This window comes from Phocoena phocoena, chromosome 12, assembly GCF_963924675.1.
Source record: "Phocoena phocoena chromosome 12, mPhoPho1.1, whole genome shotgun sequence".
Lineage (NCBI taxonomy): Eukaryota > Metazoa > Chordata > Mammalia > Artiodactyla > Phocoenidae > Phocoena > Phocoena phocoena.
This window is the reverse complement of record NC_089230.1, coordinates 7,716,328-7,743,497: the sequence shown is the minus strand read 5'-3', so window position 1 is coordinate 7,743,497 and position 27,170 is coordinate 7,716,328. Positions and strand designations below refer to the sequence as shown.

Here is a 27,170-nt window from a genome sequence, read left to right as displayed (position 1 = left end):
GGCGGAGCCCGGCGGGCGGGGATCACCTGAACAAGCGAGTCATGTGAGCTGGGCGGGGGAGGGGGCGGTGCCGCCCGGCGGTCACGTGACCGGTCGCGGGGCCGCAGCTGAGTCCAGACAAGCCGCGCGCCTCTCGGGCTCCTGCTCTGCTCCAGCTCCTCGCGCTCCTCTCCGCCTCCGCCTCCGCCCTGGCGGCGCAGCCATGTCCCGAGCGCGGCCCCCGGCAGCCGCGCGCCGCTAGCTCCGCTCCAGCCGCGCAGCCGGGGCCCGGCGCGATGGGGGCCGCTGCCGGCCGGAGCGCCCACCTGGGGCCCGCGCCCGCCGGCCGCCCGCCGCGCTCCCTGCTCCTGCTGCAGCTGCTGCTACTGGTCTGGGCCCCGGGGGCCGCGGGGACCCAGGGCGCCGAGTTCCCCGAGCTGTGCAGGTGGGTGGCCCGCCTGGGTGCAGGCTTCTATCGCGGTGCCCCAGCGCGCGGCGGGCGGGGTGGGGGGCAGGGGCGCTCGGGGGAGGGGCCGGGGTCCCCGAGTCGCCTCTGGTCCGGGCTTGGGTCAGCCCGTCCCCGAGGGAAAGTTGCCCGCGTGGTGGCGGAGGATAAGAGGCTGGGGGTCATGGGCGCGGGCGGGGGGCGCGGGGGCTCCGGCGGCCCGGCGCTGGCTGGGGTCCGTCGCCGGACCACTTGTGGCTGTCACTAAGTCCGGGGCGGCTTTGTGTGCGAGGGGCCGGCCGCCGCCACCCGCCCGGGTGACACACTGCGGCCACCTCACGCCCAGCGCTTGCCCTCTCGGCGGTGTGCCTGCGAAAGTTGGAGGACGCAGGAACTACTGCTCTGCTTTGTTCCCACTCCACGTTTTCCTCAAAGTTCCACCAGCGGGGCTTTAGAGGGGGCCATTAGTTTGGAAAGACTCACCCGCACCAATGGCCGTGGAGTTGGGGGGTTTTGGTTTCATTTGCTGATTGCTTTCCTCCATGTGGGTTTTCCATTTTTTCTTTAAAGTAGCCTTTCTGCAGAAGGTGACTTTTTGGGTTTTTTTTTTTGGATCGGGGGAATGGAGGGTGGTCATCCAGTACTGGCTTTCAAGACTTCACCCTTCACTTCTCCGAGCCTAACTTCCTGTCTAGTTGTTCACATGATGTCATTGTCTCCGGGTGGATTATTCTAGTGGAGTCTTTTGCTCTGGGAACCATGATTGTATAATCGCACGTCCCAATGAGGGCTGTTAGTGTCCTGCCATGGCCGGGAGTCCTGGGGCTGGGGAGCTGCCAATTCCGAGAATTTTCTAACCAACTTTCTCTGGACTGTTTAGGATGATGGAAAGTACAACTTTTATTTATGTTTTAAACTTTGGTTAAAAAAAAAGGATGAAAAGTTCTGAAAGATTAGTGAACAGTCAACAGTTATCCCTGGTGTTAGCAAGTTACTTCGCAGAATGAAGTGAGGTTTAGCCCACTTTGAGCTGAATTTTGAGTTTGTGGTGGCGTTTATGGGGTTCATATTCTTCCCTGGCATCAGAGATGGTCCTATTACCCCTGAATTCAGAACTTGGAGAAATTATTCCTCTGAGGAGAGTGAGGCTGAGCTCACAATCGAAATGGAAAGGCCCGTATTCTTTCTTTTCCCTTTTTTGGAAAGGGGTAGCGGGGCGGGAGGGAGAGTTTACAGCACATAAGTTAGTAGGCCAGTTAGCCGCCCTAAGATAGTAGTTACTCACGGAAGCCCCCGTTACAGCGAAAAGGGCCCTAGCTGACGCAAGGTCAAGCTGCAACTGACCTTTAAAGGAGGAAGTTTTCGAATAATGGCTGCTGTGACCAAACGCATCTGTGAGAAGTTAGCTCAGCTGGGCTCGTGGTGTTGAAGTCTTGGTGTTGTTAGCAAATTGGAATTGATTTCTTAATAGTTGAGGTTAAAGTTGGCCTCGACGGCAGACCTCTGCTCCGCGGCTGCTGCGGGGGCCCTCACTTCTGCGTTAGGGTGGTATTGTCCCAGCGCCTGGAACCTGGTTTATGATCCTCATCTCCAGGTGGACTTCGGCCTCTTGGTCCAGTAGGAAATGGCCGTTGTATCTTGAAATGCTTCGCCTCATGGTCACACGTGGGCATAACTTATGAAATGCTCCATGGTGTTCTGAGGGGATATGCATTTAGCATGTGCCCTCTGAGGTCTTAGGAGAGCTTTCACGTTGGCTTAGGTCCTTTCTGCCAGCCTTCCTCAGGACCGCAACCCCAGGCAGGTCACAGCTGGGCTTGTGCACATTTCTTTCCCGTTACTGCTCTATGGTTTCTCCTTGAGACTTCCCCATAGCTGTGTTTAAAAATCTACACTTCAAACTCCCTACCTGCAAAGTGAATTCTTTCTATTTGTTCCTGTTTCAAATGGATTCCTTGGCTTAAATACTCATTAAGACTTGTTTCTTTTTTTTTTTACCCTTGGGGAGGGGGTTTTAAAAAAATTGGTTTTCTTGAATGAGGTGACACTGGCTAGAAGTTCCTTAACTCTAGCACATACTTGAATGGGAACATGGGCTGAACATCTTTTTAAATGCAGTTTGAAAAACCAAGTAGCACCAAAAAAAACCAAGTAGCACCAAAGCCGGATGTTTTCAGCTGCCTTTTGTTCCACCCCTGGGCGTCCACTTGTAAATAACTCCCCAGGTCTCACTGTGAGTGTGAAAAGCAGACTTCTGCTGTTACTGTTTGTGCAGCTTGTCGGTGGTAGCAGTCCCCGTAGACACCGGGTCACGTTCCAAATGTTTGTAAATTGGTTGCTTGTAACGAGAAACATGTTTTTCCGTGGAAGACTCTCCTGTTCCTGGTGGTTTGGTGCCTGGCGCGGTTTCCAGATCCCCTCAGGTGCAGGTTTGGGGTGCCCGGATGCCACCCAGCATCAGCTAGAGCCCTGGCAGGCAGTTCTCGTGTCACTGGAAAAGGGAGTTGGATTTCTGGGAAAACAACCTCTCCTCCCAAGCCCAGCTCTCTAGAACCTGAGAGGGCACTTTTCACCTGCAGTCCCTTAGGACCAACACGAGGGAGGTCTGGGCCTGCTTCAGGGTTGCCTGCAGGGCACCCGTGTGGCTCTGACCCCTCCTGGGGTGAGGGTGGTGGGCAGGGTGCTGTCCCCTTGCAGTTCATTAATGGCGGGGATGAAGGCAACAGCGAAGCAACTGAATCAGCAGCAGCTTTAATACCTTTGTGTCTGTGGAGAGAGCTGGGCAGTAAAAAGCAGGCACGACAAAGGCAAGTTTCCCAAAGTGTATCTGCGCTCTCGGCACTTGTAGCGCCTGTTCGTTGGAGAGCCTCAGTTGTGTGTTTTTTAAGCTTCACGAGGATTGACGCACCAGGTGAGTCCTATGCTGTGGAAAAAGTCGGTGATTCTTATCACTCACCTATTTCTCGGGAGGTGGTGTGTAGTAGAAAGAAAGCACTTGAATCCAGAGGCCAGTGTGAGTGCCCGTGGGACTGGCACGCATGGAGGGCCTGGGGCCCGAAGGAGTGCTGTGCTGGTGAGGGATGTCCAAAGGTCGCTGGGGCAGGACCCACGAGAACAAGAGGTGAGGGCGGCAGAGGGCAGCCATGCAGAGTCACCAGAGTGACCAGAAGGCCCTCCACTTGTCCACAGCTTTACTCTTTACTGTGTGAGATACATTTTGTAAAAGGCCATCTTACATATGTAATCGGTTAGTTTCCACCCTTTATTTTGGTGTTCACAACGTTCTTAATGAGTGCGGCTCTAACAGTTTGTACTAGTGATAAAGTAACGCTTTGGGCTGGCTTGATTTAGTTAGTTAAGTACCTTAAAATTTATTCAGAACAAGTTTTCCCCCAATTGTTTGGGTATAAATGCTGGAAAGTTTTTGTTACATTGAGGACAAGAGAATAATGAAGCCAGCTGGGAGTTGAGGTTGGTTTAGTTGATGTTTCTAAGGAGATATTTTTTTTCCCTGTGATTTTTCTGAAGGAATAGTGCTTATATGCCTAATTTAGGCCACATGTTGAACCTGGACCACATCCATTTGTGTATGTTTCTTGCAACAATAAGTGTGTGTAGCCCAAGATTGTTAATTAGGGGTATGTTAGACCGCATGCTTTAATTCTTAGAACAGCGTCCTGACAGATTCCCAGGAAATGAATTCCTGATCGGGCTTCATGTTTTTTATCAGCGTTTCACGGAGGGATTTTTAAAAGATGGGGGTTGAGTAAAATAATTTAGATGTCTCATCTTTATTTTGATCTTGGCCTATAAAACTGTAGTGTGCTGGGCAGAGAGAATTCATGAGGGTCGAAGAACTGGGACTGATGGTGGAAAGTAGCTTGTTCCTTTGCAGATACTGTTCTTTTTCTTCTCATTTTTCTTTTCTCTTTCCTTTTTATTGTCCCAGCCGCGAGCTCTCTTGGTAGTGCCCCCACTGGTCATGGAGGTGGAGGTAGCTGAGATCCGGTATACCTGTGGGTCCTTTGTATCTTCCTCATAGCTGGCTCATGACCAGTGAGGGACAGAGGCCTGAATTTATGCTAATGGTGTCTCCTCCCCTTTAATCCTGGCAGGGCGACACAGGATTCATTTATTCTCCAAGTATTCCTTAGGCATTTCTTAAGCAGAGGGGAAAACTGGGAAGGGCCAGAGCTGGAGTGGAGACACCACCAACTGAACAGATCCAGAAGACCGCTGGCTACGACTGCTCCCCCCAGGGAGGCAGCAACAAACGTCCTTTTCCCTTTAGTTTTGCTAATTTTATTTTATTTATTAAAAAAATTTTTTTTTGCAGTTTTTTAAATTAATTAATTTATTTTTGGCTGCGTTGGGTCTCTTGCTGTGCACTGGCTTTCTTTAGATTCGGGGAGCGGGGGCTGCTCTTTGTTGCAGTGCGCGGGCTTCTCATTGTGGTGGCTTCTTTTGTGGAGCACGGGCTCTAGGCGTGGGCTTCAGTAGTTGTGGCACGTGGGCTCAGTAGTTGTGGCTCGCGGGCTCTAGAGCGCAGGCTCAGTAGTTGTGGCACACGGGCTTAGTTGCTCCACGGCATGTGGGATCTTCCCGGACCAGGGCTCGAACCCACGTCCCCTGCATTGGCAGGTGGATTATTAACCACTGCGCCACCAGGGAAGTCCTGCAGTTTTAAATAATGTGTAGTCTTAGTTTTGATTTTCTTTTTGACCCAAGACTCATCTACATGTTACTAGTTTTTGGCTATTATGAAACAAAGCTGTTGTGCATATTAGTGTGTAAGATTTTGTGTGGACATATGCTTTTTTTTTTTTGATACCTAGGAGTGGGATTGTTCAGTGAATGGGGAGTGAGTGAGTTGTCAAACTGACTTCCAAAGGGGTTGTCCATTTTGTATTCCCATCAGCAGTGTGAAGGTTCCAGTGTTTCTACATCCTTAACAACACTTGATCGTATCAGTCGTCTTAATTTTAGTCATCCTAGTGCGTGTCTAGTGGTACCTCAGTGTGGCTTTAATTTTCATATCCCTGCTGACTCGTGATGTTGGGCATCTTTTTCTGTATTTCTTGGGATGCCTAATGATGAACATCTTTCATGTGCTTATGGACCATTTGGATATCTTTTGTAGTGATTCTTTAAGAAAAATTGTTTTTGTTTTTCCCTCTCATCCCTTAACACACTTTTGGGGGTCATCTTACTGTGTTTTAAGAGTTCTTTATATATTATGGGTCAAGTCCTTTCTCAGGTATGTATAATGTGTATTTTCTCCCAGTCTTTGGCTTGCTTTTTTATTTTCTTAATATATTCTTTGAAGAAAGGATAGTTCTTAATTTTGATGGACTTCAATTTATCTTTTTTTTTTTTTTTTTAATTGTTTGTGCTTTGTGTAGCCTAAGAAATCTTTGCCTGTTCCAAGGTTTCTCAACCTCAGCACATTTGACATTTGGCCTGGATAAATCTTTGTTGTGGGGCCCATCCTTAGTATTGATGAGAGCACCCCTGGTCTCACCCATTAGATGCCAGGAATAACCCTTCCCCCATTTGTGACAAACAATAACGTCCTCAGACATTTTAAATGACCCCAGGGGGTGGGGAGGAGGCAAAATTACCTCCACTTGAGAACAACTGGTCTACTCTAAGGTCAAAAATATTCTCTCCTATGTTTGTTTCTGGAAGTTTTATAGTTTTAACTTTATGTTTAGCCCTGTGATCAATTTTGCTAGTTAATTTTTATGTGTGATGTGAGGAAAAGGTGAAATAGAAATAGATCCGTTTCTATTTCTTGATGTTTTACATCGGAGGCTTGCAACTGTGTTTTTAAGTGAGCTTGGGCTATAATTTTCTTTGCTGTACTATTCTTGCCTGAATTTAGTATAAAGAATGTTTGCTTTGTGGAGAGAGTCAGTTAGCTTTTAGTATTTTATATGCTGTGGAACAGTTTTTGTATAGGATGGACAATTTCTCTTCCTTAAATTTTGGTAGAACTCACTAGTAAAACTATCTGGGCCTGGTGCCTTTGTGGAGGTAGAATGTAGTGGAAGAGGAGTTTTGATTATGGTTTCCATTTCATCTACTTTGTTTATTAAGATTCTGTACTTTTTTTGAGCCAATTTTGATAGTCTGTATTTTCTGAGGAAATTGTCATTTTAATTATGTATTCACATATAAATACGTAGCATACTACATATTTGCTTTTGGAAATACTTTTTGAATCTGTAGGTACATTTTAAAAATTCCTGATTTTTCTTTTTTCCCTTAACATATTTACTAAAGACTTTTCTACCCTTTTTTAGTCTTTTCAAAAGAACTAGCATTTTAATTAATTTATAGTTGACTGCATTGGGTCTTCGTTGCTGTGCGCATGGGCTTTCTCTAGTTGCGGCGAGTGGGGGCCACTCGGTTGCGGTGCGTGGGCTTCTTATTGCGGTGGCTTCTCTTGTTGGGAAGCACGGGCTCTAGGCACACAGGCTCAGTAGTTGTGCCTTTTGGGCTCAGTAGTTGTGGCTCACGGGCTCTAGAGCGCAGGCTCAGTAGTTATGGTGCACAGGCTTAGTTGCTCCGTGGCAAGTGGGATCTTCCCGGACCAGGGCTTGAACCTGTGTCCCCTGCATTGGCAGGCGGATGTTAACCACTGCACCACCAGGGAAGCCCATAGCATTTTTTTTGGTTCACCATCTCTATCACCATTAAATCTTGATTTTATTAATTTCTGCTATTTCTAACTTCTGCCTAATTTTTATTTTTTTAAATTTGTTTGATTGAAGTATAGCTGATTTGCAATATTGTGTGAATTTCTGCTGTACAGCAAAGTGATTCCGTTATACATATATATTATTTTACATTATGATTTATTACAGGATATTGAATATAGTTTCCTGTGCCACACAGTAGGATCTTGTTGTTTATCCTCTTTTTTTCTAGTTCGAGTTGGAAGCTTAGATCTTTTAAATCAGTTTACATAACTGAGGGATGAATTTAAAGCTATGTGTTTCTTTGTCCTGAGTCCTATACTACTTAGGTTTTGATACATAGTTTTTTCATCCTTCAGTTCTAAATATTTCCTTCTTGTACCCAAAAGTTCTAACTATTTAAACTTCCTGGGCCCACTAATTTTTAAAACTCTTTTCTTTCCCCAGGTAAATGGAATCCCCACCCCCATCCCACCCCCGCACTGTGGGCAGTAAATGTGGTGAAACTGTGGCCTAGCACCTAGTCAAGTTAATAGTGTTCTGTGTGTTTGGAAAAAATGTTCTCTGCTAGGGTCAGAGTTTCATTAATTGTGCTGTTCAGCTGTTCTTTATCATAACTTATATTTTGTTCTGCTTGGTTTCTCTTTTATACTTTGTATCTGACTACCACTTTGGTCAGGGCTCCAGAAGAATGTCTTGTGTTCTGTCTCCCAGGCCAGCAATTCTCCTGTTGTTCATAAGCTCTTCAACTTTCCTGTTTTTTTAAAAAATTCCAACAAGGTTTAGAGTTGATATATATTCACAGCTGCCTGTTCTTCATGGATGCCACAGCTTTTCTCATCCCGTGGAAGATGCATTGTGAAGTCCTGCTCTGATGGCTCTATTAATTCTCTTTCCTTGGGCCCAGTTTCTTTGTTGGCATTTGTCATCTCATTTTCATGGTGTTGTTGCCCTCGTGACGACTGGTGCTTCTTGATCGTGCTCTTTGCAGTAAGCCTTCTCTGGGACGTTTGTGGTCTCTTTTTGTGCAGCTGTGCAGGATCGAGCTGGGAGCAGTTGTTGGAGCTTGGCTGCAAGTTGCTGGGCGGAGACCGGGGGATGGGCAGGGCGTTCCTCTGGCTGGTGTGTCTGTGTGGCTGGTCTGAGGTGCTTTTCTGTCCTAAGTATCACACCCAGCCCTGTTCCCGCTTGGAGACAGCTGCTGGATCTCTGTTGATTGCGGTTGGCAGGGTACAGTGAGGGCTGCCTGCAGGTGGAGTCGGGAGAGCTGGGTTACTGTGCTGGTGTGGCAGGATCACCTCTTTTCTCTGGATCTCCGTTTCCTCTTCAAGAGGGCTGAGAGTGGAGTTTTGGAAGTCAACTGTCCAGCTTTTGAATGTGGACAGTTTTGGTCTCCTTCTGTGTCAAATCAGGGTGTGAATCATGTTTTTAGGGGGGTATGAGAACCAGAGTGCGTTTAAGTGCCTGGCCATCCTCAGTGTTCATAAATGGTGGTGACGGCAGTGACTGCTTTATTTCTATAGGTTAAGAGTCTCTGCATTAGGTCAGTGATATTTTTAGCTGGTTACTCTGAACCCCCGGCTTCTCCGTTAGTGCCTAGGGCTTTCTGCCTCAACCAGAGGGCGTTTCGTCTTTATCCATTCTAGCCATTGGCACTCCATGTAAGAGTTCTTTTGAGAAAGAAACATCTCCATCATTTAAAAAAGCTTTAAAACCACTGGGCTGTGTGACTCTCAGGGTCCATTTTGCATCCAGAATTCTGTGGTTGCGAGGTATGGATCCTTCAGGATTCCTTTAGCTCTGAGTAGCAGAAAGCCCAACTCGAGTTCGCTTGCACAGGGAGGTGTAGGGTTGGGCGGGTGCCAGGTGCCATATGTCAGGCGGCCCCAGGCCCTTTCCTGCCGTTTTCTTGGCATCGCCCTCCTTCCTGTGGTGGCTGCATTAGTCCACCATCCAGGGGAGAAGAGAGAGCCTCCTTGTTTGTCTTTTGTAGGGGCCCTGGAGGCCCAGAGGACTTCTGCACGGTGTCTGTGGTCAGAAGGGGCTCCCATCCCGGCTTCCCTGGAGGGGGTGGGTGCTGGGTTCCGGGGCGTTTGTTGTAGGTGGGGAGCGGGTGCAAGAATGCGGCCGGCGGGATGGATGTGAAAGCCCTTCGTCAGCTCCACTTTGCCGTACAACTTAAGAACCAGCTGCTGCTGCTGGGGTTTTGAGGTGCCCGAAGCAGTGTGTCACATGCCTATTTCTGTCCTTATGGTAACCAGCGCGGGGGGGCCGGCCTGTGTGCAGGGTGGGGAGATCCCAGTCCCTCTAGTTTCTGGGAGCATGAAACTTGCCTTTCAGATCGACCAGAGACCTTCGCTGGGATTTTGCTGTTGCTTTTAGATCCTTTGGTGAACCTGCGGAGGGCAGCTTCCCCAGGGCGACGGAGCAGAGTCCTGCACGTGTCACTGCTCATTGGGGGCCAGGAGAGTTGCAGGAAATCAGAGGTTGTGAAAGTGTCAATTCTAGTTTTGTTTCAGGATACGGAGGGGCCAGGGAAAGACGAAGGAATGTGGAAAGAGTGAAACGTGGCCTTTGCCGGTGGCAGCCTGGGAGGAGCTGTCTTTTAAATCAGAGCCTTTGTGCTTTAATGCTGTAAATATTCTTCGCACATACGTGTGTGTGGTAATAAAACATGCGGAGCGCACACGGAGAGCTCATCCAGGGGTCGACAGCCCATTGGGTCTTGATTGTGTGTGACGTTAATTTGTTACCATCTGTGTGATTCTCTAGTTGAAAACCAGTTAGACATTTAAAAAACACTGTTCTGTACTGAAAGCCACTCCCCAGCACTCCTGGCCCCTCACCCCTGGCCTGCAAACAGAAACCCAAACTACCAGCATGGACGTGCTGAAGGGGTGGCTTCCTAGAAGTGACAAGGGCGTGCCTCCACTGAGCCACCTTCTGTGTCCTCTGAGGCCCCTCCACCTGCTGTCTGCTGGAGGAGTGTTACCACAAAACAGAGTGAGAAGCCCACAAGGCTCTCTCTCTCTTCTGCCTTTTGAGGGTGGATCCTTTATAGGGGGCCGTGTGAGTTAGACACTTGGGTGGATGGGCTGAGTGAGGCAGGGGAGAGGGTCTGTGGGTGGAGCTGTTTCATAGAGGGTGCACCGTCCCGAGGTCTTGCTGTAGGCGGAGACCTGCGCGTCTAACAGGGGAAGGGTGTTCTAGGCAGAGGGACCCACGTAGCAGTGCTCTGGCGAGGATGCTGGCTGACGCGGCTGGAACACCGTGAGCAAGGGAGAGGGTGGAAGGCAGGAATGTTTAGCAGAGGATTAGCTGGGGGCCAGGTCCCACAGGCCATCAAGATGACTCTGAAAAAGAACGTATGTGTACGTATAACTGAATCACTTTGCTGTACAGCGGAAATTAACATTGTAAATCAACTAGACTTCAATAAAAAAGTGAAAAAAAAATGTACAACTCTGGCTTTTATTCTGAGGGAGGCAGGAGTCTGGGAGGATTTTGAGCACAGGAGTGCCCTAGAGGGGAAGCCGGTATTTCTGATGGACCAGGTAAGAAGTTATAACAGATTGGACCAGGGTTGTGGTGACAAGTGGTCAGATTGTGGATATTTTGAAGGTGGAGCTGATAGGATTTGCCCATGATTGGGTATGGGATGTAAGGAAAGAAAGAGGAAGGCGGACTCTTAGGTTTTTGGTCTGAGTAATTGAAAGGATGGAGTTCCATTTTCAGAGGTGGGCAGGGTTGTGGGGAAAGCAGGTTTAGGGACTGCCTGGAGGGATTGGGTGGAGGTTGTGACAGTGTTCGCAGGTCATTCAGGGAAAGTGCTTGGGGAGGGGTGGGGGGATATAGTTGTTCTTTTAGATGAACGCAGGAAGGTGACCGCTGACGTGGCACTGTGCTTCTGGTCCCCAGCTGGGTGTTAGGGTTTCTGAGTTGTATGACTCCAGCATCTTGAAAGCAGAGTCTTCTCCTGTGACAACATCACTGGCCTTTGTGAAGAACTCCCCCCAGAGAGTGTTTTCATCAGTATCGCGAGCTAACCAGCTGAGATGACTGCCCGGAAATTAGGAAGGCAGACTTCCTCTTGTACTGAGGGCTCTGAAGGAAGGGTACCAGATCTGGGAGGGTTTGGGGGGCATTGGTGATGGCGTATGAGGGGACCGAGCCTTAAGGTTTGATATCTTTGCTGTGGGCTGGGTTGACGTTAAAGGCAGTTGAATTCCGACATCCATATAATTAAGGAGGAGGTTTAGCCTGTAATTCAACCCTTCTTTCTGCATTTGAGGAACAAAGTATGAGAGCATCTAGATTTTAAAAAGGTCCTCAGCGAGCAGGGTTTCGGGTTGAAATCCTGGCCTGCATCCTGGTACCATAGAGTTGATGGGATGAAAAATACGGCAGGTGTAGCAGAGGGAGGACAGGCCGGTCCTTCATGGTAGATTTCTGTTGTGGAGGGCACTTGCCGATTTACTAAGAAGCCCAGCCTTGCAGTGCGGTGAAACCTCTTGAGGGAGAGTATGACCTATCCTTTTCCACAAGTTTCTGATTCATCGGACCTCTGTTCTGGTGGCAGCTGGTGGCTGCATGGTGCAGGCTTGGGTGCTCCCAAGTGCCTGTTCTGTCTTCTGAGACGTCCCAGGAGGTGGCTGGTGTGTGCGTGGATCTCTGTGTGTGTGTGTATGTGAGCGCGTGTGTGTCCAGAGCCCCCGGTCTCTGTCTTGAGCTGCTCCTGGAGATGGCCCCCAAACAAGGGTCTGCCCCCCCTCCCTTTCCCTCTCCTCTCCAGAGCCTGGCAGTGTCACGTGACAGTCCTTCAGGATGGACTCAGCAAGGTAAGTTGGTGAACTCAGTTTTTAGGCAATCTGAGTCCTGCTGTTGATCCAGGTGAGAGCTTAGATCGTAATAGTCTCAAAAAACTCCACGTTCCCAGTCTTGGTTTTCCTCGCTGTGGCTGTGAGGTAGACAACTGTGTAGACTGGAAAGGCGGGGCTCAGAGAGCTTAAGTGTGTCCCACAGGGCTGGTCAGGGCGGGGCAGGATTCAGGCCCAGGTGTGTGGGCTCCTTCCCCTGTTGCCCTGGCACCTTTCTGGGGGAGCTTGCCTCTAGTTCACGTGACCTCTCCTGGTCACTCACTCACGATGCCGGTTTTAAAAGCATCCCTGCCAACCCCCTGGTGCCTTGGGCCCTAACGCTGACTTAGAGCCTCGCCTCCAGCGGATCCCTCTCCAGACACTGGCTTCCTGCTCCCAGACCCTGCGTAACTACCAGGGAAAACCAGAGACTAAAGTCTGGCATTTCCTTGCTTTTTTTTTTGCTGGCTCCATATCTTTATCCACAGCTTTGTGGGTTTCTTAGAATAGGAAGTGAAGTACTTCCTATATAAGCTTTGGCCATGATGCTGTGTCAGACTCATGTGTCCCCCGGCCTTCAGATCAGGGTGCATATTTATTGTGCCAGATCAGATTTTTCTCTCTTAGTGTCAGCAGCAAAAAGTTATTGACAACAGTGGTTACATTATGCTCTTGACATTTCTGCTGCAAATGTCCGTTTTGGAAACCCTGCCTCTTTCCATGACCTCCTTTCCCTCTGCCATTTCCCACCACTCCCTCCCCACTTCCTATTTTAGGAGACTGTTGCAGATTTTGAAGGTTGGTGGTCTGGAGGTATGAGCTGAGAAACTATCTGATGATGATAAGGGGCAGTAGTGAGCCAAATGTTTCCTGAATGTTCTGTTAGAGGACTTGGATGCAGGCCAGAAGCAGAGAAATCTTTTTTGATGTTCAGGTTGCAAAGACTTTACATTCCCCTCATCCCCCAAATTTGGTATTCGCTGCTCACTCTAGATTCAGAAAAACATTCCCTCTAGCCAGTGACCATGCTATGTGAGTTTAGCTTGTATATCTTTTTTTTTTTAAAAAGGAAACCAAATTATAGATTCGTACATGCTTACTAATTTTGTTACTGATTACATCATACCCCTATCCTGCTTTATGTACCAATGATTGTAAGGCCAGTAATCAAGTGTTTAATAGCCACATGGCCATTACCATAACCCCAAGACTCATGGCGAGTGGGGGAACTAAGATTTCAAAAGAGTGTGGCCGTGTGGCCACATGTGAGTAAAGGACAGAATGAAGGTTCATGGAGCTGTTTTGGAGGGAAGGGATTCAGTTTTCTTTTTTATTTTTTTATTTTTTTTTCAGTTTTCTTTTTAAAAATATTTTTAAAACTTTAAAAAATTATTATTATTTTTGGCCACACCACGTGGTTTGTGGGATCTTAGTTCCCTGACCAGGGATCGAACCTGCGCCCCCTGCAGTGGAGGCTTGGAGTCTTAACCACTGGACCGCTGGGGGAAGTCCCAGGGACTTGGTTTTTCTAAGATTTTTTTTTTTTCTTTTCTTTAAGGGGTTGGGCATACCATACATTTTATAGTGGGACTTTATATACTTCATTTTAGATGTTAGCTCTTTTAAAAATTTAGAAAGAAGCGCAAATTATATTTGCAAGGTGTTGCAGTTTTGCAGGTATTGAGTGATGATAATATATGAAAACTTGAGAGGTGTCACATTAAGACACCAGTGTCACATAGTTGAGAATAATTGTCCAGTTGTAGCCTTCTGGCTTTTTTTTTTTTTTTTTTTTTTTGCGGTACGCGGGCCTCTCACTGTTGTGGCCTCTCCTGTTGCGGAGCACAGGCTCTGGACGCGCAGGCTCAGTGGCCATGGCTCACGTGCCCAGCCACTCAGTGGTAAGTGGGATCTTTCCGGACCAGGGCATGAACCCGTGTCCCCTGCATCGGCAGGCGGACTCTCAACCACTGCGCCACCAGGGAAGCCTGGCTTTTTCTTTTGACTGCTCTCTTTTGGACAGACGTTTGCACCGCATTCAGTGGAGATGGCTTTGTGTTTCTCTTCATGACGCTTTCTGATCTCTAGGCACTTGCGATAGCCAGTTAGATTTGCTTCTTCCTTGCTGCCTCTAGCTTGGTCCCGTTTTGACCAGGTTGCGTTCTCAATGTGGCATTTGCCGAACAGGACTGGGAAAGTAGAAATGCCTTCCTGTCTCTGGGTTGGTTGACACAAGTATGCTACTTGTGTACTTCCTTCTAATTGGTGATCTGCCAACACCTTTCAGGATATTATGAAATGTAAACCAAATGAGGTTAAAATGGAACCTCTGTGCCACCGAATAGACGCAGACTGACTGCCATCGTCCAGGGTAGTTTCGGCAGAAGCGGTGGGATTACAGTCAGGGGCAGATGGTCTCAAGTTTTCTTTAACCAAGGGAACAACAGCCTGTGTGCTCACCTTATACAATGAGGTGAATTGTCCACCTCCAGGGCATATCTCAGCCACAGAATTCATTTTATTTTTGTATTTTTTAATATAATTAATGAATTAATGAATTTTGGCTGAGCTGGGTCTTTAGTTGGGGGATGTGGGCTTCTTAGTTGTGACGTGCATGTGGGATCTAGTTCCCCGACCAGGGATCGAACCTGGGCCCCCTGCATTGGGAGCGTGGACCACCAGGGAAGTCTCCAGAATTCACTTTAGAATTATGTCTTAAAGTCATTTGCCTTGTGTGCGACTTCTGTCCTCTCCGCTGTTCCCTGCTGGCTCGATGGTTCGACTGCAGAATGTTTCCCAGGTACTGATGACGCTGTTGGACTCTCGGCTGAGGTTTTCGGAGGGCAGCTTTCTGCTGAGCTAAGGAGTCATTTTAAAGGAGGGTGTGAATCTGAGGCGGGGAAAACAGTACAGATGTGTTCCTTCTTAGTGGAATCCTCAACTGGCCTGGATACAAAAGTGAGGTGAGGGCAGCCCATGGGGAGAAGGGGGCTGAGGGAATTGATATTCTTTCCATGGAAACCAGTTGGGTGAGGGAAATAGGTTGCTGAAGGCAGTGTCTCTGGTGTGTGGCAATTCAGACTGTGCAAAAGAGGAAGCAGAACTGGACGGGATGGGGGGGAAATAGTAGCAGAAGTTGAAAACTTAGGCAAGAACTTGAGCTCAGAAAAGTGTCTCATCTGTTGATCAGTTTCACATAGGGTAGCCTGGATCTTCACAAAGGTCACAGCCTCTCGCACGGGCTGTAGACACGCAGGCGTCGGTAGTTGCAGCACGTGGGCTCAGTAGTTGCGGCTCACAGGCTCTAGAGCATAGGCTCAGTAGTTGTGGCTCACGGGCTCTAGAGCGCAGGCTCAGTAGTTGTGGTGCACGGGCTTAGTTGCTCCACATCATGTGGGATCTTCCTGGATCAGGGCTCGAACCCGTGTCCCCTGCATTGACAGGCGGATTCTTAACCACTGTGCCACCAGAGAAGCCCCTGGATCTGCCATTTTAGGGGCATCTATTGTGACAAGATTTAAATTGTGAAGTTTCCTGGAATGGTTTGCCAGCTTCAGTGTTATAATTGAAAGTAAATATTTTCTGAAAAGTTAAAAAAAAAAAAGTAAAAAAATTGAAAGTAAATGAGGCAGTTTACCTTAGTGTAAGTGCTGGCCCGTGGGGGTGAGACAGGCCTGGCATAAGCCTGGCCTTGTCATTTCATACTTGGGTGATGTTGGGCAAGGAGCTTCAAGTCTCTGAGCCTTGGAGTCTCTGGCTCTGAAGCAGAGGAATTCGGGAGAGTTGATTAATGGCGTGAGGTGCTTGGGTGGCTTGCTGAGTGGCCGTCAGCGCCTGTGGTTGAGAGTTTGCTGTGACGCGTTCTTAGTTCACTGACCGGCTTCCTTCCCAACCTACCAGCATATATTGATTCTGTCCATATATATGTCCATATGTCATTCTGGGGCAGAGGACACTCCTGTCCAGAGCCACGGGGCAGTTGGGGATGCCAGACACCTAAGAAGATCTAGTGATGGGTGGTGGGAAATGCCAGGAGGGCTGGCATCAGAGCTAAGGATGCAGCAGGGACTAGCCCACGTGGTCCGGGGGGCATTGCATGCGCACCCGTGTGTCTAATCGTCAGGTTTGCTTTGAAATGAATTTGGAGTTTTTAAGAGGGCGAGGGGGACGTTGGCTAGCAGCATGTTATACTCTGGAAAATGAGGTAAGAATGGCAAGGATTTTGCTTGCTTTTGCTGATTTTCGAAGCCAGGGTTCTAACACAGGTGGTTTTGTGTCCGGAGGAACATTTCTAACCGGGATTAGGCTGCCTCCTCAGAGGGTATGAACTGAATTTTGCAAGACTTGGAAGTGGGCGGGGCTTCTGGGTGATGCTCCCCGGGGACCACCCGCTTCCTCGGGCCTTCGTGGTTCTTCTGCGCCACCTCTTTGCATCCTGTTTCTCACAGGTGAGATGGAGGACGGCATAGAACCACGGTGTCTTTTAGAAGAAGACTTGACCTGATATGAGTGTCAGAGTTTCATGAAAATGCCCACTGGGCTTTCATACCTGTCCTGCTGCAGGAGATGCTTGTAGCACAGATGTATTTAAAACATTCGTGTGTGTGTGTGTGTGTGTGTGTGTGTGTGTGTGTGTATCTCTGAACGAAGACTACATTTCCACACAACTTGCAGGTATTTTATTCTACCGTTTGTTTCCTGCTAAAAGTTTAAAATTTTAATATTACAGCTTAGTTTTCTCTTTGGTCTAATATGTTGGTCTCATTTTTTCCTGTTAGTTTTCTTTTCCTCTTTATTTGTGTAAGTCCAAATAGCTTAGTTTAGAATATAGACTTCCCTGGGAATCTCAGCTGAACAGTCTCAGCCGCTTGGCTCTTAAATAAATCATACTGTTGGGTTTCCTCATTTTGGCTGCATGTTTTCACTTTATCGCAGAGAATTTTCTAGTGGAAAACTTTGGACAAAAGATTATTATTCATTAAATGTATCATTAAATGTTATTTAGTCTATGAACTTTTATTTCTGAAGCCATTCTCTGGTTCTAGAATATGATCATGGTGCTTTAAAACTTTAGCATAAATTTAAAGAATGGTTTCAGCCTAGGCCATTCTGGTAATGTGGCCTTCAATCTGGCAAGGAGTGTAGGATCATCTAGTTCCAAACATGTAATTTTCTTAAAAAGTGCTATCAGATATTTCTGTGATTTTCAAGTTTAATGAAGTCATCTTTAAAACATATTTCCTACTGGTGAAAGCTTATCTAGATGATAACTTGAATCTGACTGGGGGCACAGGATGCACTGTAGTTTTGGGAGTCTGCTCCGTGAGTTTTCAGATCGATGATTGCAACGGAATGATTATCCCTGAGCTCCTGTTGCTACAAGGCACTGGGCACGTGTATCTGTTTTAAAGCAAAACGCGTCCACTGGAATCCAAGCGTTTCAAGCCCTGACAGCCTGCAGATGCCCTTTCTCCAGGTTTAAGGGAGATGACGAAGGACTCTTTGCCCAGGTGCTGCAGTTTGGATTTGTGAGTTGCTGCCCTGTGGTGCGTGGTTAAATGAAAGTCCTGAAGAAACCCAGCACTCACGTACTTTCGCAGGGTCCTCACCCCTTAATCTGATAACCGCTTAGCATTTTTTTTTTTTTTTTTGCGGTACGCGGGCCTCTCACTCTTGCGGCCTCTCCCGTTGCGGAGCACAGGCTCTGGACACGCAGGCTCAGCGGCCATGGCTCACGGGCCCAGCCGCTCTGCGGCCTGTGGGATCTTCCCAGACCAGGGCACGAACCCGTGTCCCCTGCATCGGCAGGCGGACTCTCAATCACTGCACCACCAGGGAGGCCCACCGCTTATCATTTTGATAAATCTTGACAGAAAGCAAATATGATGAGATACAAATAGAGAAAAGAAATATAGTTGACTAGAGCAACGTATTTCTTTCTAGGAACGCTGCTTTCCAGATAATCAGGACAACATCCTGCATTTTACTCTTTTCCATCTCTTTTCTGCTCCACAAACACAGGCATTTTCCATCTAGCTTATTTAACTATCACCTCTGCAAAAACAGCAGTGGGTTTCTGTTTTAAGAAAAGCGTAGCATTTTCAGTAACCACATGGATGTCTTTGGAGTTGATTCCTACTCATTCACTCATTCTCAAATACCTTCACACACCTCTCATGTTCTTAGGATTCTGGAACACTTTAATGATGCCATTGCTTTCAATTTGGCTTTAAATCTGATGTCTGCTATCCTGGAAAAACTTAGGGGTCCTGAGTAAGAGATTCACGATTTTCCTTAATTAACTGTAATTAATAGAAAAGTTACTAATACTCTGCACATGAAAACCCTAGCTTAAATTTTTAAGGAACGATCCACAGAGTGGGTCTTTGAGTGGCCTTTCTTTGCTTCAAGTACAAAATCAAAACTGCTTCCTTTAATCTGTGTGACCAGGTGTCCCCATCTCCTGGACGTCATCTTCTCCTGGTCTCTGTATCCACCTTGCTCCAGCCACAGGGCCTTCCTTTCTTTTCCATCCACATGCTAAGTTTATTCCTGCCTCAGGACCTCAAAACGGCTAGTAAGTCTGCTGGATATTCTGCCCACCACATCTCCCCCTGGGTTGCTCTTTGTCATTCAAGCCCCAGGGTGAGTATGATCTCAAAAGACTTCCCCAACGACATTAAGCGACTACTCGGTCATTTCCTATCACATTCTGCTATTTTGTTTTCGTAAAAGCATGCTGGTGTTAGGAGATGGAATTTTCCTGTGTATTTCTTTACCTGTTCATTTTCTGTCCTCCCCTGGAATATACACTCCAGGAGGGCAGGGGTTTTTTGGTCTGATTGTTGTTTGATCGTCGCTGTACTCCTCACTAAGTACTTCAGAAAATATCTTGTGAAGGGAAATGAATGAAGGTTCGTGAAGGTCAAAAGAAACAGGCCTTGATGGCTGATTTTCTCGTGCCTGGTATTATTTGGGTCATTTTCTCGGGCCATGTAACTCTCCTGACTCTGGGAGGTATCTCTAAGGTGTTACCGATGAAGAAGCTGCGTTCAGGGGTAACTGCTTTTGAGCCCAGCTGGGCCCTCACCAAAGCATCCCAGCCTGTTTTTCAGGTTTCTTGCACTTCAGAGGCTGTCAGAACTCCCAGGGGAGCATTCTGCAGCCCTGCCTGCGTGCTGACTGTGCCCAGGTCCTTGGCTTCCTAGCAGGTGGAATTGATGGGTCCCCAGACCTGGGTTCAGGAGAATGCTTGGCTCCTTGCCTGCCAGTAACCCTGGGTTAGGGCTCCTCCATTGCTGGGCGGGGCTCTGGGGAGGCGGGCTCTGGTCAGGGAGGGGTGTGTTGCCTGGTGTTTTGTCTCCGCTGGGGTAAGTGGACTCCTGGGGAGTGCATTCTCTCATCCAGCTGGTACTGCTGTGGGTACTCCTGACACACACACAGGCCCTTAGGGTTTAGCAACCTCAGGGTCTCACACCCAGGCCCTCCACAATTCCAGGATAGGCCTAGCCGAAGCAAGTCTGATTTGCTTTATCTTCCTTTCAACAATACTGTTGCATGAATGTATCCTTGCGTTTTGCGGGGAACTTTTTATTTTCTTTCCTCATTTCCTGTCTACCCTTGCTGAGGAAGTTTTACAAAATGGACACAGCATTTTCCCTGGGGAGAGTGGAGAATTGAGAATAATTTTCATGGCAGGACTGACAGCATGATCGTTGACCCTTGGACAGTGTGGGTGTTAGGAGTGCCACCCCCCACCCTGCCCACCCCCGTCGAAAATTCGCATATAACTTTACCGTTCGCCCTCTGTATCCGCAGTTGGCTTCTGTGGATTCAGCCAACCGTGGGTCATGTAGTTCGGTATATGGCAGTACAGTACTTAGGGGAAAAAATGCACATATTAAGTGGACCCATGCAGTTCAAACCCATGTTGTTCAAGGGTCAACTGTGTTCTGTCCCAAGTGTGCATTTTGGTTCATGGGCAGTTTGCTCAGTATCTACTTTGCCAGAGGTTTGAACAGACAGCAAGTTTTTTTTTTTTTTTTTTTTTTTGCGGTACGCGGGCCTCTCACTGTTGTGGCCTCTCCCGTTGCGGAGCACAGGCTCCAGACGTGCAGGCTCAGCGGCCATGGCTCACGGGCCCAGCCGCTCCGCGGCATGTGGGATCCTCCCAGACCGGGGCACGAACCCGTGTCCCGTAGCATCGGCAGGCGGACGCTCAACCACTGCGCCACCAGGGAAGCCCCCTGGACGGCAAGTTTTAATGCATGTAAAATGCTTGATAACATTGAATCAACCTAAAGTAAATTTTGTCTGATTTTGGATCAGTTGCCTCATGGCACAGCTTCACCTTGTCAGTTCAGATCTGAACTGTAGCTGTAAAAAGTAAAACCAGAACTAGAACTGTCTTTCATGCCATAACTAGTTTTTAACTAAGATGAAGTTAAAAACAATCATCTGGCTTTTCAGCATTCCAGTGTGATCGGAAAGGTCACTCTTAAAATTCATCATGATTCTTGAGCAGTGACTTACACATCTGAGCTGCTATTCTTAAATTAATGGTAGAATTTTAAGTATTTCAATGTTCATGGAGTCTTGAGGCTGCTTCAGGGTGGATTGAACCAGAGTGAGGTGGTATTTAGTGGTTTCTGCCCTGGCTTCTATTCAACTTAACATAGTTTGACTTTAGTATTTTTGGCTAATGAAAGTGTGTCTTCTGGGTTATGGTAATCTTAAGCAACTGTGGCTTGAATATGAAACTAGAGAGAAGTTTAATTATTGGCAGATCAGTAACAGTGACAAATTGCTTTTCTTCCTTTCTAGTTATACATGGGAAGCTGTTGATACCAGAAATAACATGCTTTATAAAATCAACATCTGTGGAAACGTGAATATCGCCCAGTGTGGAACATCAAGTGCTGTTTGTATGCACGACTTGAAGACAAACAGGTTTCATTCCGTGGGTAAGTAAAACTACCCTTAAATTACTGGATGTCCAGGATCCCAATTTTGCAAAAATGACTCTATGTATATACAGCTGTCTATACAATTATATATGCTTATGATACATAATATACATTTTATGCTTTATAGGAGTTAAAAGTGGTAACAATTTAAACGTCCAATTTGAGACCAGATTAGGTTACTCCCATCTAGCGGATACTATGCAATCACTGTGAAGAATTACGCATGTTTGTGTTTATTGATCTAGAAGGATGTTTTCTCCATGGATCTGCCTGCCTCCTCATGCTTTTCTTAAACCCTGTCCTTACTTTTCTCCCTGTTTCACCTCATTTCCTCTAGTACCTAGATCCCTTCCCCCTTATATCTTTCTGCCTTCTTCTGTGGTGGTTTGAGTCTCAGGCAGTCTGTATTCACATGGGGTCAAAGACGGTCACTGGTTTGGGGCTTACACTAAAAATTAAATAGTCCTAAGGACCGCCCATCCCAGAGGAAAAAGCACAAACCTTTCTTTCCTAGGTAGGGCTCATATCATTTCCCCCAAAGCCCTCTTTTTTTGGTCAGTATCCCTTTCCTTTGGCAGGGTAATCCAAGTGGTTGACAGCCCTACCAAGTTACATGGAGTGGGAAAGGGGCAGATGCCTAAAGAGACGTAGGGCAGACATAAAAGCAGCCAGTGCCATCCTTGGATGTGATGTCATGGATGTCGGTGGGTGGTGGCCTTTTGACCAAGGCGTTTCAATGGTGAGGTCTGATGGTGAGGGTCAGTCATGAAGTGGAGACAGCGTGTGACCGGGGACAGCGTAGCAGGGAGAAGAGGGAACTCAGTAGATTTTTGGAGTTGGGAGGGGCAGCTTACTTTGGTAGCTCCATCTCTCATCTTGAATGGAAATTCCTAAGCACAGCTAAAAAGGGCTTTTTAGAAAGTAATGGTTTAGAGTAAGAAGAGCGAGGTCTGGGAGGTCTCCTGGTCAGGTCCAGCGTGTGTTTTGATTTCCCTCTCTTCCAGCACGGAGACGGTTTAGATTGAAAACACTGGTAAGAGGGATTTGAGGCCCTGGGTAGAGATCTGAGAAAGCACCAGGTTGTTCTGAATTCTTGGACCAAATTTTATTACTTTGTGATATACTTAAAAAACTTGGAAATGAGACCACCAGTTTCCTGGTTGGGATCTTTTGACCATTCAGAGAGAGAGGCCACAAGTGGGCCTGTTGGCCAGTGTTACTTAGGTTTTCAGAAAGAGGAAAAGTAGTTTTCCTCTTGACTTTATTATAATACTTGGCTATAGCATTTTTGGCTAATGAAAGTGTGTCTTCTAGTTTGTGGTAGTGCAGTATAGTGTAATGTAACATAGATATATACCAGATGCACACAAGTCACTAGGAGGGTGATTTGTGAGGTTGGCGCAAAATTTGAGAATGACCAAGTCAGGTCAGCTTTGAAGGCCAGGCAGGAGAGTTGATGTTTTCTGGGGTAGGTAGTGGATCTGTTATAGGTTCTTTGTGATGATAATGGGGGAGGTAATCTGATAGATTGTGTTTTTAGAAGGCTGGGCCTGATGGACTAGGAAAGGTTGGTTAAAAGGGAGAGTTAAAAAGATGAATTGTTACTAGTTGATGATGATATAAACCAGCTGTTTCTAATCTCATTTTACCCCCAGACACACATGACATACTTTTCCTAGGGCCTCAAACTCCCTGAGGGAGAGAATGGTATGCTAGATGATGTGTACTTTCAGCAGTAGTGCTTATTACCCTGTCCTCCAACTCAGGAGAGTACATTACTATGAACGGATGAGAGTGACATTAACATTATCACAGATAATCTTGAATCTGATCTAATTTCGCTAATTGGTGTTGTACGGTAGAAATAACTAAATTTGTTATTGTAAATTTAGTTTTATAACTAAATAATAACGAAATTTGGTGTGCACTTACATGCCAGGTGTTACGTTTTTAAGTAGACTATCTCATTTAATTCATTCAGCAACTTTTGCAGTAGATGATCTCATTTCCCTCATTTTATAAATGAAGAAACTGAAGCGCTAAATGGATAAGCAGCTTGCCAGAGGTTGCATGGTTATGGATTTGAGTGCTGGCAGGCCAGCTGCAGAGCCTGTCGATTTATTCAGGGTTCTTGTTCTGCTAGTCACAGGGTCACATCAGACAGTTGTAGAGCTAATATGGGAACTACGGTGGGTAACCTGAACTCCTGGCTCTTAGAGGACAGCTGGAAACTAACATGAACTTCCTAGAAAGGAAAAAAAATGTGAATTTTGAAAATAGCCACAAAAACTGGAGCAGATCAGAGGAACAGAAGAGTTAGTTTAACAGTAGATCCAAATACATACGAGAACTTAACGTATAACCTAAAATTTGTATGTAATTAAGCTGTGTATCTGTTAGGAAACAACGTTAGACCTCTCCTTCATGTTGTGTAACAGAAATTATGGATTAGTTAAAATTAAACGTAAAAAGACAGTAGAACATTGGGAAAAACTTAGTAACATAGAAACTTAATCTGGAGGAGGTAGGAATTTCTCTTAATAAATGGTAAGAAAAACAACCCAGTAGAAAAATGGCAAAGTCTAAGAACAGGCAATTCACAAAAGAAGAAATCCAGATGGTCAATTCAGCTTCATTAGTAAGCCAGGCGTAAATGCAAATCAAAGCAATAATGAAATCTAGTTTTCCTTCAGTCACATTGGCAGAAGTTTAAATGGTTGAATCGTGGACTACTGGCAAGGAGCCTAGAAGTGGGCACATTCATACATTGCTATAGGAAGATGGTTGTCTGTAACCCTTCTGAGAAGATCGTTGTTGATGTGAGTTTTATAGTGCCCACAAGGGCAGTTTTTGTACTTAGAAACAAATATTAAGATCTCAACTTTGGTTTAAATAATATTACATTATTTTTGATAAAAAATCCTGTGTTAGTTCTTCCTTAGGCCAAGGATATTATATTGTTACATGTATAAATCTAACAAGAGTTTACCAGTCATTTATATGGGGTCTGTGAACAACCATTTGGTTCCATTTACAACCGAGTTGAATCATCTTCACATTTTAAAGTGATTTATACATTTTATATATTTGATTTCTCTTTAAAGTACCTCAGGTGTCTGATCTGACAGTAAAAACTTAAGGACTAATAATAATTCTTAAAAATTTAATAGTTTAAATGTAAAAATATGATAAACCTGAAGTTCTCTTAGTTGTTCAAATACTGTCACAATTCTAAATCAATTGCTTAGTTATAACCTTTGAATTAGTTATAAAATTAGACATTGCAAGTATGTAAAAATACTGAATATATTCACATTCCTCCTAAAATCCTAAATATTAATACCATGGTTTTCATTTAATTAATCTTTCTGGGGGTTAAAAACTAGGTGTCCACTTCATGAAGGCTGTTACCAGCCCATTTAACCGAGGTAGCAGACCCACTAAGGAAGGATGTTACGTGAGGTTACTCACCACCGAAGCCTGGGATGCTGCCTGGCTTTTTTATAGGTGACCTGGGTGTAGGGTAGAGTGAATTCAGTTGTAGTTGCTGGTCATGTGACTTCATTTACTCTTAAGGAGCCTGACCCTTGACTTCAGGTGATACTTACTGTCTGATTCTTGTGTGCACTCACAGAAATCTACAACAGCTATCCAGGTTGATCGCTAGATTCAATTTTGTATCTCTATTAACATGTGAAAGTACCTTTTCCTCTTGTATCTTTAATTTTCTAAAATTATATAATTCTATTGGATATTTAAGATGATATCTGGTTGATTTTTAGGTATAACTCATGTTTTCATCTCATTTATAGTCTCTCCTGGTTGTCTGGCATTGTCCATCAAATTTAAAAACTTAGATTCCTGTAATGTACTTTTGTAATCTTACCAACAATGGAGGAATTAATACTGTACATAGATTTTTGTACAAAAAAATTACTTGGAGCATTGGTAATGGTGGCAAATATGCTGAAACAGCCTAACTATGGGGATAGTTCAATAAATTTTAGTGTATTTTATTGATTTACTTGGTTAAATCACACCATGACAGATATATGTATATATAAATATTTTTAAAACAGCCAACACTTAATATTCATTTATTTATTTGTAACAAATATTTGAATCAGTCACCAAAACAGACAAAAATCCCTTTTCTCATGGAGCTTACATTCTAGTGGAGTGGGAGACAGACAAGAACAAACAATGGCTCAGTGGTATATCAGACTGTGATGAATGCTGTAAAAAAGAAAAGGAAGGGGTGTCAGGAGTGCTGGGGGTCTCAGGAGTGTGTGTTCAGGAATATTCAGTGGGGTAAGTGTCGCTGAGAAAGTGACATTTGAGCAAAGACTTGAAGCCGAAAAGCCGTGGGTCACGTGGCTCTGGGGGAACAGCCAGTGCAGGGGACAAGGGGAGGGGAGTGTCTGGTAGAAGCGAGAGTAATCTCAGAGTGTTCATATCAAGAGGAGCGGAAAAGTGAGGCAGTAGCTGTAGGGGAAAGTTGGACAGAGGGGACTCTTAATTTGGTGAAATAACACGTGAACAGCACACGTCGAAAGACACGGTACAATAGAGAAGGGAGAGTGGACAGCGAGGGAGGCCTTCCTTGCTGGAGCACATCGTAGACTAGCACGGAGAGGGCTGGCGGCCTGGCTGGCAGGCTCTGAGCGAGGTGCTGAGAAGGCCCGGCGGCCGCGAGCTGGGCCCCGAGGCAGCAGGTGGAGGCGCGATTGCCAGGCCCGGCAGCCTCAGCGAGGCCGGGTTGCGAGCTCGGCTGGGCTCGGCCGCGGACGGCGAGGGTGGCAGGCGAGGCCTGGCAGGCCCGGAGCGCGGCCTGGTCGGGCGGGCTCTGGTGAGCGCGGCCTGGCGCGCAGGGTCTGCAGGACCCGGCGCGGCCTGGCTGGCAGCGCGTGGCCGGGGCTGGCGGGCGCGGGCGAGCGCGGCCGGGCGGGCCTGGCGCGCAGGGTCGGGAGGACCCGGCGCGGCCTGGGCTGCGGAGCGTGGCCGGGTCTGGCGGGTGCGGGCGAGCGTGGCCTGGCGGGCGCCCTGGCGCGCAGGGTCGGGAGGACCTCCCGGGGCCTGGCCGGTAGCGCGTGGCCGGGTCTGGCGGGTCCGGGTGAGCGCGGCCTGGTCTGGCGGGCCCGGGCGAGCGCGGCCTGGAGGGCCCGGCCTGGAGAGCGCTGTCTGGAGGGCCCAGCGCGTGGTCTGGCGGACCCGGCGCGGTCTGGTGGCCCCGGCCTGGAGACCGCGGTCGGGCGGACCCGCCACGGCCTGGCGGGCTCGGCAAGTGCGGTTTGGTCTGGCGGGCGCAGGTGAGCGCGGCCCGGTCTGGGGGGCCCGGCCTGGAGGCCGCGGTCGGGCGGGTCTGGCGGGCCCGGGGTGCGTGGCCTGGTCTGGAGGACCCGGCCTGGAGAGCGCGGCCTGGAGGACCCGGCGCGGTCTAGTCTGGTGGGGCCTCGCCAGTGCGGTCTGGTCTGGTGGGCCCGGGCGAGCTCGGCCTGGTCTGGCGGACCCGGCCTGGAGAGCGCGGTCTGGATGACCCGGCGCGGCCTGGCGGGCCCTGGTGAGCGCGGCCTGGCGGGCCCGGGGCGCAGGGTCTGAAGGACCCGGCGCGGCCTGGCCTGGAGAGCTCGGCCTGGTCTGGCGGACCCGGCCTGGAGAGCGCCGTCTGGTGGGCCCGGCGCGCGTGGCCTGGTTTGGAGGACCCGGCCTGGAGACCGTGGTCTGGAGGACCTGGCGCGCACGGCCTGGCGCGGTCCGGAGGACCCGGCGCGATCTGGCGGGCCCGGCGAGCTCGGGCTGGTCTGGCGGGCCCAGCGAGCGTGGCCTGGTCTGGCGGACCCGGCCTGGAGAGCGTGGTCTGGAGGACCTGGCGCGCGCGGTCTGGTGGGCCTGGCGCGGTCCGGAGGGCCCAGCGCGCGGTCTGGAGGACCCAGCGCGCGGTCTGGCGGGCCCAGCGCGCGGTCTGGAGGACCCAGCGCGGTCTGGCGGACCCGGCCTGGAGAGCGCGGTCTGGAGGACCCGGCGCGGCCTGGCGGGCCTGGGCGAGCGCGGCCTGGTCTGGCGGGCCCGGCCTGGAGACCGCGGTCTGACGGGCCTGGGGCGCGCAGCCTGGTCTGGAGGACCCGGCCTGGAGAGCGCGGCCTGGAGGACCCGGCGCGGTCTGGTCTGGTGGGGCCCCGCCAGTGCGGTCTGGTCTGGCGGACCCGGCCTGGAGAGCGTGGTC

At 48.1% G+C, this 27,170-nt stretch overlaps 1 protein-coding gene across 1 annotated transcript in view; it reads left to right on the top strand.

Annotated features, from left to right (window-relative positions):
* The first annotated feature begins 275 nt into the window (after window positions 1–275).
* Window positions 276–27,170, top strand: part of IGF2R (insulin like growth factor 2 receptor) — a 108,103-nt gene continuing 81,208 nt past the window's right edge. Inside the window, exons 1-2 of the mRNA XM_065889079.1 lie at window positions 276–424; window positions 20,805–20,944. Of these exons, the coding sequence (XP_065745151.1) occupies window positions 276–424; window positions 20,805–20,944 (289 nt within the window). The remainder of the gene's footprint in view (window positions 425–20,804; window positions 20,945–27,170) is intronic.